The 11,877-nt window shown below is 44.7% G+C and overlaps 1 protein-coding gene across 1 annotated transcript in view; it reads right to left on the bottom strand.

The window, feature by feature from the left end:
* TRIML2 (tripartite motif family like 2) overlaps window positions 1–11,877 on the bottom strand; it is a 19,335-nt gene that overhangs the window by 1,628 nt on the left and 5,830 nt on the right. Inside the window, exons 2-7 of the mRNA XM_012806955.2 lie at window positions 10,408–10,661; window positions 9,870–9,965; window positions 7,554–7,748; window positions 5,220–5,360; window positions 2,343–2,365; window positions 2,072–2,172 (exon numbers count right to left, since the gene is read on the bottom strand). Of these exons, the coding sequence (XP_012662409.2) occupies window positions 2,072–2,172; window positions 2,343–2,365; window positions 5,220–5,360; window positions 7,554–7,748; window positions 9,870–9,965; window positions 10,408–10,661 (810 nt within the window). The remainder of the gene's footprint in view (window positions 1–2,071; window positions 2,173–2,342; window positions 2,366–5,219; window positions 5,361–7,553; window positions 7,749–9,869; window positions 9,966–10,407; window positions 10,662–11,877) is intronic.

Genomic DNA, 11,877 nt, shown 5'->3' with positions numbered 1-11,877 from the left:
TTTTTTTTTTTTGTAGAGACAGGGAGTCTCACTGTTGCCCAGGCTGGTCTCAAACTCCTGGTTTTAAGGGATCCTTTTGCCTCGGACTCCCAAAGTGGCAGGATTAGGGCCTGTCATGGTGGCTCATTCCTGTAATCCTAGCACTCTCGGAGGCCAAGTGGGGTCGATTGCCTGAGCTCACAGGTTCCAGACCAGCCTGAACAAGAGTGAGATTCCATCTCTAAAAATAGCCTGGCACCGTGGCAGGTGCCTATAGTACCAGCTACTCTCGAGGCTGAGGCAAGAGAATTGCCTGTGCCCAAGAATTTGAGGTTGCTGTGAGTTATGATGCCAGAGCTCTCTACCAAGGGCAACAAAGACAGACTCTGTCTCCAAAAAAAATAAAACCAAAGTGCCAGGATTACAGGCATGAGTACCATGCCTGGGCAGGCTGAGGGGATTTTTACTGGTATCATGCTAAATCTAAACATCAGTCTGGGAGAACTGACATCCTGACAATATATCTCCATTTATTTAGGTCTTTGAGTTCCCTCATCAGTGTTTGGTAGTTTTCAGTATAGAAATATGCATATTTTATGAGATGGGCCAGGCAAGGTGGCTTACACCTATAATCCCAGCACTCTGGGAGGCTGAGGCAGGAGGAGTCCTTGAGCTCAGGAGTTCAAGACCAGCCTGAGCAAGAGGGAGACCCAGTTTCTACTAACAATAGAAAAACTAGCTGGGCATGGTGGCAGACACCTGCATTCCCAGCTACTTGAGAGGCTGAGACAGGAGGACTGCTAGAGCCCAGGAGTTTGAGGTTGCTGTGAGCTGTGATGCCACAGCGCTGTAGCCAGGGTGACAGAGTGATACTGTCCACTCCCCCAAAAACAAAATGAGGAAAAGGTTTATAAATGTACTTCACCAAAGTAGAAATTCAGAGGGCAAACTTACACATGATAATATGGTAAATGTAATTGGTCATTCCAGAAGTGCAAATTAAAATGATACCACTAACATGACTATTAGGGTGGATCTAATAAAATGTAGTGATAGTACCAAATGTGGGTGGGCATGTTGAGTAACTGAGTCTCCCACACTGGACCTTACTGGTGGAATTATATATATATGTGTGTGTGTGTGTGTATATATATATATATATTGCCATTTTTGGCTGGTGGTGGATTTGAACCTGCCACCTCCGGCATATGGAACCGCAGCCCTACCCTTTTGAGCCACAGGCGCCACCCACTGGTAGGACTGTAAAATGGCACAAGTAGTTTGAAAACCAGTTGGATAATCCCATTCCTTGTCAGCCAAAAAGTACAAAACCAAGTTCATGCACATATCTATACACTATTATTTACAGCTCAAACCAGGAAACAATCCATATCCATCTAATTTTAAAATGATAAATAAATTATGGTGCATTTATACAATGGAATCCCAGCAACAATCAAAAGGAACAAACTTCTGACACATCTTAGGACTTGACTGTAACTCACTCAGTTGCATTATGCTAAGTTAAAGAAGCCAGCCTTGGGGGGGGGGAGGTAAACTCCCATCTAATGGGCATAGTGTGAGGGTACATGGCTCACCTCCTGGGTGAGGGGCACAACTACAAGGACTCTACCTAACAGATGCAAACATTGTAACCTAATTGTACCCTCATAATAATCTGAAACTAATAATAAAAAAAAAGCCAGTCTCCAAAGATCACATACTGCACGATGCCATTGATAGAACATTCTGGAAAAGGTGAAACCACAAGGACAGGAGCAATAAATCCTTTATTATACATATGAATTTTTGCTCCAGGAGTTTTAAATTTTTTAGTGGAATCTGCCTGCAATTACATTTTAGGGCTGGGAAACTGGATAAATTTGTTTTTTTTGTAAGAGAAAAGCTTTCAACCTAAGATGATATAGTTATTTTATTGATAGTTTTCTAATGTATATAGCATACTAAGTGCTCCACTCTTTTTAAATTTTTAAACTACTGGAGTTTTTTTTTAGTTAGGGTGAGATGGCCAACTTGATTCTCAAATACAAAGCTGCAGTGGCCTGGCAATCGTGAACATGTATCAACTCACTGTGGAGCGCTCTTGGTATTTTGCTCATTCCTGGTGGTTGGCATAAACTCAGGTCTGTGAGATGAGCAGGCTGTAAGCACTGGACCAGTAGGGACTCACTCCTAGAAGGAAAGGGCAACATCAGTCACCTGCACAGACTGGAGGTCCTTCATCCATTCATTACATTCTACAGTGAACACAACCGCCCAACCCAACCCTAGGGTCTTACGGTCTTATGTTCTGGACATGTTGGAATCTGCTTCTGACTCAGTTATTCCAAGTGAAAACTTACCTTTCCAAACAGTATTTTGCATCCTAAGGGAAGAAAAGAGGCAAAGTTATTAAGTGAGTATTTTAGGAGTCTTTTGTGAGCTGTGCACATGAAAACAGCTTTTCTTAGAATAATGCAATCAATGTCCACGGCATTGTGCTAGTTTTTGTACTTCAGATGCTAACATAGAGTAGAAGTCAGAAAAAGGCTTGATGGCACCCTCTGTTTGCTTTGTGCTGGAGGTGGTTTGCTGGGGGTGCGGGGCACCGAGTCCCGGCAGGAGGCAAGCCCAGCAGAGCCACACCCTCACCTTCAAAGCCTCCAGGGCTGGGCGTGGTGCAAAGAACTGAACTGTCCCTAAAGATTTGTTTACAGAGGCTTTACAAAGGAGAGAGTGCACTCATACTGTGCAGATGGACCTGGCAGGTAGATACACATGGTTAAAGTCTCACAAAGATCGTAACTTATATCTGAAAAGGCCAAGTACGTGACTGCGCAAAGTTTAAAATACACAACACTGGCCGGGGGAGGTGGTTCATGCCTGTAATCCCAGTAGTTGGGAGGCTGAGGCGAGTGGATTGCCTGAGTTCACGGTAAGGCTTAGGGTTAGGGTTAAAATAGCTGGACAATGTGGCGGCCCCTGTAGTCCCAGCTACTTGGGAAGGCTGAGGCAAAGGATTGCTTGAACCCGAGAGTTTGAGGCTGCCGTGAGCTATGTATGATGCCACGGCACTCTACCCAGGGTGACCAAGACACACACACACACAAAAGTATATATATATACAACACTTAGTCTGTTTAGGCTGCTTAACAAAACGCCAGACTGAGTTGCTTGCTCATGACAGCATTTTACTTCTCACTGTCCTGGGGGCTGGGGATTTCAAGATCAAGGTGCTAGCAGATTTGTGGTCTGGTGAGAGCCTTTTTCTCTAGTGGAAAGCCTTTATCTCCTTCTAACCTCACACAGCCCTAGGGGTAAGGGGTCTTTCTTAGCCTTTTTTACAAGGCACTGATTCCATTCATGAAGGCTCTCTTCTGAGCCTGTGGCTCAGTGCATAGGACACCAGCCACATATACTGAGGGTGGCAGGTTTGAACCCGACCCCGGCCAAACTGCAATAAAATTAGCTGGGCGTTGTGGTGGGTGCCTGTAGTCCCAGCTACTTAGGAGGCAGAGGCAGGAGAATCACCTAAGCCCAGGAGATGAAGGTTGCTGTGAGCTGTGATGGCACAGCACTCTACCAAGGGTAATAAAGTAAAACTCTGTCTCTTAAAAAAAAAAAAAATGAAGGCTCTTTCCCCTAGTCTCCAATCACCTCCCAAAGCCTCATCTCCCTTGAGGGTGGGGATTTCAACATATACAGAAATTGCCCCCCAAAACCTGTATACACGTTGTAAGAAAGGAAAGACTGTGTTAGAACTGTAACGCTCAGGCTGGGTGGGCGAGGTGGCTCACACCTGTAATCCTAGAACTCTAGGAAACCAAGGCGAGTAGATTGAACTCAGTTCAGCACCAGCTTGAACAAGAGGGAGACCCCATCTCTACTAAAAATAGATAAACTAGCCAGGTGTGGTAGTGGGCAACTGCAGTCTCAGTTATTAGGGAGGCTGAGGCAGGAGAATCAGTTGAGCCCAAGAGTTTGAGGTTGCTGTGAGATGTGATGACACCATGGCACTCTACCCAGGGTGACAGAGACTGTCTCAAAAATAAAATAAAATAAAATAGGCTTGGCACTTGTAGCTCAGTGGCTAGGGTGCCAGCCACATACACCAGAACTGGTGGGTTTGAACCAGGCTCAGGGCCTGCCAAAACAACAATGACAACTACAACCAAAAAACAGCTGGGCATTGTGGCTGTTGCCTGTAGTCCCAGCTACTTGGGGGGCTGAGGCAAGAGAATTGCTTAAGCCCAAGAGAGTTAGAGGTTGCTGTGAGCTGTGACGCCACAGCACTCTAACTGAGGGTGAGACTCTGTCTCAAATAAATAAACACAGTGGTGCCTGTGGCTCAGTGGGTAGGGCGCTGGCCCCATATACCGAAAGTGGTAGGTTCAAACCTGGCCCTGTCCAATCTGCAACAAAAATAGCTGGGCATTGTGGCAGGCGCCTATAGTCCCAGCTACTCAGGAGTCTGAGGCAAGAGAATCGCCTAATCCCAGGAGTTGGCGGTTGATGTGAGCTGTGTGATGCCACTGCACTCTACCAAGGGGGATAAAGTGAGACTCTGTCTCTACAAAAAGTAATAATAATAATAATAAATAAATAAAATTGTAGTACTCAACATGTACCAATAAATAACAAAAGCTGACTACAAGTCACATTTGGGCACTTCTTGTAACTGAGGAAGTTAAAGGCAACTTGACTATTGCAAATGTAATTGTTTTTTCTTTTCTTAAAAGGAGTATACATTTTGGGGGGCATTGTCTGTATATTTTAGAAGGGGACAAACATTTAGACCACGGCACATACTATACTAATAAGTCTTACCCTTGTTTCCAAAGGTCACCATGGAATAGGATGCATTTGACTCTCAGCAACCTTTTGCCCAAGTCTGTGAATGGCAACAAGCCCAAACCTATATACGGCCATACTTACTCCCTGAAAGGGAAGCAAAAAGTAGCTGTGTCTTTTTGCTCTTAATAAGCTATCTGGAAAATGCTATTTTAGTTGCCAATAGAACTGTTCCTATTTTAGTGTCACAGAAGATCCATTGTATGGGTGTCTTATACCTGACCAATTACTCACCTTACTGATACACATCTCAGTTCCATTTGCAATGGAACTGAGCTAGCGGCTTGGCTTTGGACAGTGTCCTGGCAGGACCCCAGTGAGTGCCCACCCACCTCTCCTTTATTGGAGAGGGTCATAGAGGTTTCTTCCTCCCCGACCCCGAGTCTTACCTTGAGCATCAGTAAGGCTGGTCCCCTACACTTCTCCTCGAGCTCTGCGGTGAGACTTCGGAGGCTGCAGATCTGCTCAGAAACTCGGATTTCACTCTCCTTCAGTTTATTCCTGTTCTCTCTCCCTAAATGTCTCAATCTCTATAGAAGAAACTCTTTATTACTATTCATTCGGTATCTAGGAACTTCTCTTATTCCCCAATTCAACCATGTCTTGAGATGCCACCCCATAAGCAGATGTAATCAGGTAAGGCCATGACATCCTCCTGTTGTGAGTAGGACACCGCTCAACAGAAGCTGGACCCTGTTATTCCTGCCACACACAGTCAAGTTGACGGGGACGTGCGGGAGGGTAGCCTGCTTGCTCAGACAGGCAACGTGCCTCTAATGTGCATCATGTTTTTTTGCTGAGGTATCTTGTTCAGAAAGTTTTCTTTCTTTTCATTACATTAAAATGAGGTAAAATTCAGGTGGTGCCTGTGGCTCAAAAGGAGCCAGCCCCATATGCCAGAGGTGGCGGGTTCAAACCTAGCCCTGGCCCCCCCCCAAAAAAAAAAACTGCAAAAAAAAAGACATCAAATTCATTACAACTTCATTAAAAATGAATTCTATCAATTAATAAGGGGGAATGAATAATTTCTGTATTTATCCTTCCAAATATAGTCACATAAGGACAAGATTACATTATTTAGGAAAAATAACCATAAATGATGGCATATTATACTCTATTGCTATTATTAGTGACAATTTGCTTTTTTCTTGGAGAGTGTTCTACATCCAAGAACAGAGCCATGATATCCTTTTTTTTTGGCCGGGGCTGGGTTTGAACCCACCACCTTCGGTATATGGGGCTGGTGCCCTACTCCTTTGAGCCACAGGCACTGCCCAAGCCATGATATCCTTTTAATGTGCTGACAAGTGTTCCATGTTATGAATGTAGTACCATTTACTTTCTGAATTTTATGTTGACAGATATAGGATAGTCTCATTCTGTTGCCGAGGCCAGAGTATCCTGGCCTCAGCCTAACTCACAGAAATGTCCAACTCCTGGGCTCAAGGGACTCTCCTGCATCAGCCTCCCAAGTAACTGAGACTACAGGTGCCCACCATGATGCTTGGCTGGTTTTTCTATTTTTAGTATAGCCAAGGTCTCACTCTTGCTATAGCTGGTCTCCAACTCCCCAGCTCAAGGGATCCTCCTGCCTCAGCCTCCTAGATTGCTGAGATTATAGACTTGAGCCACCAAATCTGGCAGATATGGGCATTTCTAATCTCTTGCTATCTATAAGTGTTATAATAGAAACAATGATACCTACTACTTATCGATTGCTTAATAGGTACAAGACACCGTGAGCTTTACATAGACATCTCTCTGGAACATCACAACAGTGTTACGAATGGGAAGCCATTGGCATCTCCCTTTTATACCTAAAGAAACTGAGTTAGAAATAAATCAACAGGACCAAAGCCACATAGGAGCTAGATAACACCAGAACTCACATAGGAACTCCATCCACCTGCCTTCCAAGGTTAATTCTAATCCATGGCCTTATACCGAAACTAAGTTTTATAGTGTTACCTTGCCCATATATGTGTAAATGTATCTGCAGTATAGTGTAGTGATATATAGACAATAGCAAAAAAAAAAAGGATACTTGTTTTCATAAAGGGAGAAATGTCTGGGCATGGTGGCTCACACCTGTAATCTCAGCACTCTGGGAGACTGAGGCAGGTGGATCCCTTGAGCTCAGGATTTTAAGATCAGCATGAGTAAAGCCAGATCCCATCTCTAATAAAAACAGAAAAACTAGCTGGGTTTCGAGACCAGCCCAAACCAATGTAAAACCCTGCTTCTAAAAATAGCCTGGGGTGGCAGGTGCCTATAGTCCCAGCTAGTCTCGAGGCTGAGGCAAGAGGATCACTTGAGCCCAAGAGTTTGAGGTTGCTGTGAGCTACGACACCACAACAGTCTACCTAGGGCAACAAAGGGAGACCCTGTTTTACAAAAAAAAAAAAAAAAAAGATGACAAACATTATTGGTATATATTGAGCATTATAATTTTAATACAGTTTTTCCTTTCTTAAAATGTCCATATACATTTTTTGGATACCCTCTGTATATAGAAATATACTTATAGGTATATTTTACCTTATCCTTGTTTCTTTTATATGTATGTTAAGGATGAATTCATAGAAACAGAATTGTGGGTGGACATATACATTCATTTACTACACCTGCGGCTGTCACTGGATGCCTTAGTTTGGAACGGAAATAACATTCTGGTATTCTATTTCTCATTTCTCAATAAAAGGGTGTTGTTTTCAATATCCCACCTGCAGGGTTTCCTGGGGCTTCTCCACTGGCTCTGCTGCAGCTTCGAAGAATTGATTCAGACTGGCTTCTCCCGAGCTTAAAGCCGGCCTGCATCCTGGTGCTCTCAGCAGGCTCACCTCGTCCTCCTCACTCAACAACCGGAGCCTGGTCCTATATTCAGACTCAATCATCTCTTTAAAATTCTGCTCCTCTTCCTTCCTCATAGACACAGATGGGATAGACTCCAGGTTAAACATGACAGGACAAAGAGATAACATACACTGTACTCACCTTGCTCGGCCTTACACCTATCTTATGTTGATTACAATGTACCCTTTCCATCTTCAAGCTCAATAGAAAGATAAGGGGGCTCGGCGACCATGGCTCAATGGTTAGGGCACTGGCCACATACACTGGGGGTTCGAACCTGACCCAGGCCTCCTAAATAATAATGACAACTACAAAAAAAAAAAAAAAAAAAAAAAAAAAACAGCCAGGCATTATGGCGGGTGCCTGTAGTCCCAGCTACTTGGGAGGCTGAGGCAAGAGAATCACTTAAGCCCAAGAGTTGGAGGTTGCTGTGAACTGTGACTCCACAGCCCTCTACCAAGGGACTCTGTCTCAAAAACAAACAAACAACAACAACAAAAAGATAGATAAGGGGAACACATCAGAGGCAGAAATCCAAAGAGCAATGGACTTTGAGTCAAGATCAGCCACACTCTTAGAACATGAGATGCAGATGAGGACTGTTAATAGATCAGGAAGGTCAATTGACTTAGAAAAGCTAGGAAGCATAGCTGGGCATGATGCCCGTAAGTCTAGGAGGCTAGGAGGCTGGGAGGCTGAGGCAGGTGGATTGCCTGAACCCCCGTCTCTACTAAAAATAGAAAAACTAGCCAGGCATTGTGATGGGCACCTGTAGTTCCAGCTACTCAGGCTGAGGCCGAGGCAAGAGGATCACTCGAGCTTAGGAGTTTGAGGTTGCTGTGAGCTATGCTGCCATGTTATTCTGCCAAGGGTGACAAAGTGAGACTCTGTCTCAAAAAAGAAAAAAAAAATAGACAACAACCAGAACATTAGAATAGGACAAGTGGGATTTGGGATCCTTGGGATACGAGGTGTGGGGGCAAAAGGAGGCGAGGATGGAAGCCACCAAATGTTTTAGACTAAGCAACCAGAAGGCTGGAATTGCCAAAACGGAGAGGGGGAAACAAAGGAAGGGCTGGATTCCAGAGGTGGGGAGCACATCACCGCTAGGTTTGGCATGTAACGAATTCGATTCAGTCAGACATCCAAGGAGAGATGCTAAGTGGGGAACTGGACATGAAAGTCTGGCAGTGCGAGTTATATATATATTTGGGGATTGTCATCTTAGAGACAATCTCAAGAGACTCAGTGGAATCAAGAGGTGACCACGCCTCACTCCCTCTCTGCTACCTGTGTCCCCAGCTCGCCCCATCCCCTTCCAAGAGTCCCCAAGTCAGCTGCTGCCTTCCCCTACGGTTTGTTTTCATTCAGCAGCCAGAGTGTCTTGTGAAAACTGAAGTTAAGTCACCTGGCTCTTCCACCACTGACCTCCCAGCAGGGTCCCTGTGGCATTGACCCAAAGGACCAGGCCCCTTTGTCATCTGATCACACCAGCCATACTCTAATGTCCTCTGTGCTCCCAGCCGGGTGCCCCAGCCCCTGTGATGACCACAAGGATCTATCCCTGCCTCTTTGAGTCTCTTCACATGCCAATTTCTGAATAGCAAGGTCCTGACCACTTTATTTAAAAGTGTAACTGCCACTTTCTTTTGCAGTTTCATAGCACTCACACGTAACATACTTTACAAGGAACTTATTTTGTTTACTTCCACTGGAATGTATGAGGCCTACAGGAACTCATCCCAGACAAAGTGAGACACGCCTGCTGCCGGAGATCACGAAGGCCACCTGCAAAGTTCTCCTGCTGGGGAGCTGTGCCCCAGCGCCAGCGCCCGGTCCACCCTTCAAAGTACTTTTTCTAGGATGAGTCCTCAAACTTATTTGTTCTACTTTGTACAACGACAGTTCTGATGGCCATTTCAGAAAAAGAGTTCCAAAATGGCTTTGAAGGGTGGACTAGGATTCTACAAACTTGTTTCTTTGGTCCTTTTTTAAATTAAGTTTCTAGTCTTTTTCTTATTGATTTAAAGAACTTTTTATGGGCTAAGATATTAGCACCTTTCCTTCTTACGGAGTTCAGATTTTTCTCCTGCTTCGTCATTTGTCTTTTGACTTTGTTTACAACACAGTATTTGCTGTGTAACAGGCTCGTTAATTTCCCCCTAAGAATTAAGATAAGTGCTGACCTGAATCATCACCATTCTTTCTTGCTCCTCACCCAGTATGCTTTTAGCTACTTCCACTTTCTCCCTCAAGGTGTGCAATATTTCTTGGAATAACTTCTGTAGAGGGAAAAAAAAAAAAAAAAGAACACAAAATTCCAGGTAAGTTAATTGTTTTAGAATAATCGGAAGCCGAACCTTAGACAACCAAAAGGCCAATAGCTCTGACAATGCTTTCTTAGCATTAAAGTTGAAGACCTAATTAAATACAAAACTTGGGCCAGGTGGGGTGGCTCCTGCCTGTGATCACAGCACTCTGGAGGCCGAGGTAGGATGATCCCTTGAGCCCAAGAGTTTGAGGTTGCTGTGAGCTATGACACCATGGCACTCTACCCAGGGCTCAGTCTCAAAACTAAATAATAAATAAATAAAAAACACGTCTGGTATTCTTTAATAGACATGAACTAAGGAAATGGTTTTGGAGAATCAGAATATCCATGCAATCAATCAATCAATCAATCAATCCTCCACCAGAGGGACTTGAGATCGGCATAAAGCTTACCCTGTAACTCTCGGCAGCTTCTTGTACCCCACGTACCACGTGATGCTTGTGTTCTGGGCTCTGGAAGCAGGTGCTACAAAGTGTGACTTGGTCATCTTCACAGAACAGCCAGGCTGGTTCCAGGTGTATCTCACAATAAGAATCCTCTGCCATGTTGGGCTGTAACTGGAGGCTGAACCTTTTGGTTACCCTGGTGGGTGACCTTGGCCGAGGGCTGACCTGTTTATTTCTGGTGTAGATGACCTCCCTGAACTCTGAATAGGAAAAGGGTGTCAGGCTTCCTTTTGCTTCCTGGGGCACCCCTGCTCAGCAATGTGAGGTTCTGCAAAGACCAAGGAAAGCATCCACGCTGACAGAGCAGGTCAGGAGATCCTGGACACCTCAAGTCCAACGACCTTCAATAGCCATGAGCTTGGGGAAGGAAACAGAGTCAGCCAGGGTTCTAAGGTCAGAGAGACTCTCCGGAATCTTCCGATGGTCTCAAAAAGCTGGAAAATAATGACAAGCAGAAGCATAAGACAATACTTCTTTGTCGATCATTCAGGGGGGGGAAAAAAGCTCAATAAAATTGTAGTTCTAGTAAGTGTTTGTGAAGTTTAGATCTGGGGGAGGAAACAGAACATAAAGTCCAGTGATAGAATTAAAGACAAAAATAATTATCTGAAAAAGCTATTATTAGAATACTCCCCTCTTTTCAAAATATATGTATGTGACTTCAAGTTTCCTTCATACATTTCAATCAAATCAACTTGCTGCGACAGATGAAATGCAGATAGAAAATATGGCTGTTCTGGCCAAGTGTGGTGGCTCATGCCTGTAATCCTAACAGTCTGGGAGGCCAAGGTAGATCATTTGAGCTCAGGAGTTTGAGACCAGCCTGAGCAAGAGCAAAGACCTATCTCTACTAAAAATAGAAAAATAGCCAGTTGTGGTAGCAAGCACCTGTAGTCCCAGCTACTTGGGGTGCTGAGGCAGGAGAATCCCTTTAGCCTGAAAAGACTGGGATTGCTGTGAGCCCGTGAGCTATGCCATGGCACTCTACTGAGGGCAACAATGTCAGACTGTGTCTGCGGTGGCGCCTGTAGCTCAAGAGGCTAGGGCGCCAGCCACATATACTAAAGCTGGCGGGTTCGAATCCAGCCCAGGCCACCAAAACAACAACAAAAACAATGACAACTACAACTGAAAAATAGTGGGGCGTTGTGGTGGGCACCTGTAGTGTGATGCCATGGCACTCTACCCAGAACAACAGCTTAAGACTCCATTGCAAAAATAAATAAATAAATAAAATAAATAAATAAGCTGGTTGGGCGGCCCCTATGGTTCGGTGAGTAGGGTGCCAGGGTGGTGGGTGGTGGGTTCAAACCCAGCCCCAGCCGAACTACAACAAAAAACAGCTGGGCATTGTGGCGGGCACCTGTAGTCCCAGCTACTTGGGAGGCTGGGGCAAGAGAATTGCCTAAGTCCAAA

The sequence above is a fragment of the Otolemur garnettii genome, unplaced genomic scaffold (assembly GCF_000181295.1).
Source record: "Otolemur garnettii isolate 467f Iridium unplaced genomic scaffold, OtoGar3 scaffold00061, whole genome shotgun sequence".
Classification (NCBI taxonomy): domain Eukaryota; kingdom Metazoa; phylum Chordata; class Mammalia; order Primates; family Galagidae; genus Otolemur; species Otolemur garnettii.
Note: the sequence above shows the minus strand (reverse complement) of the source record. Positions and strands in the feature narration are given on the sequence as shown.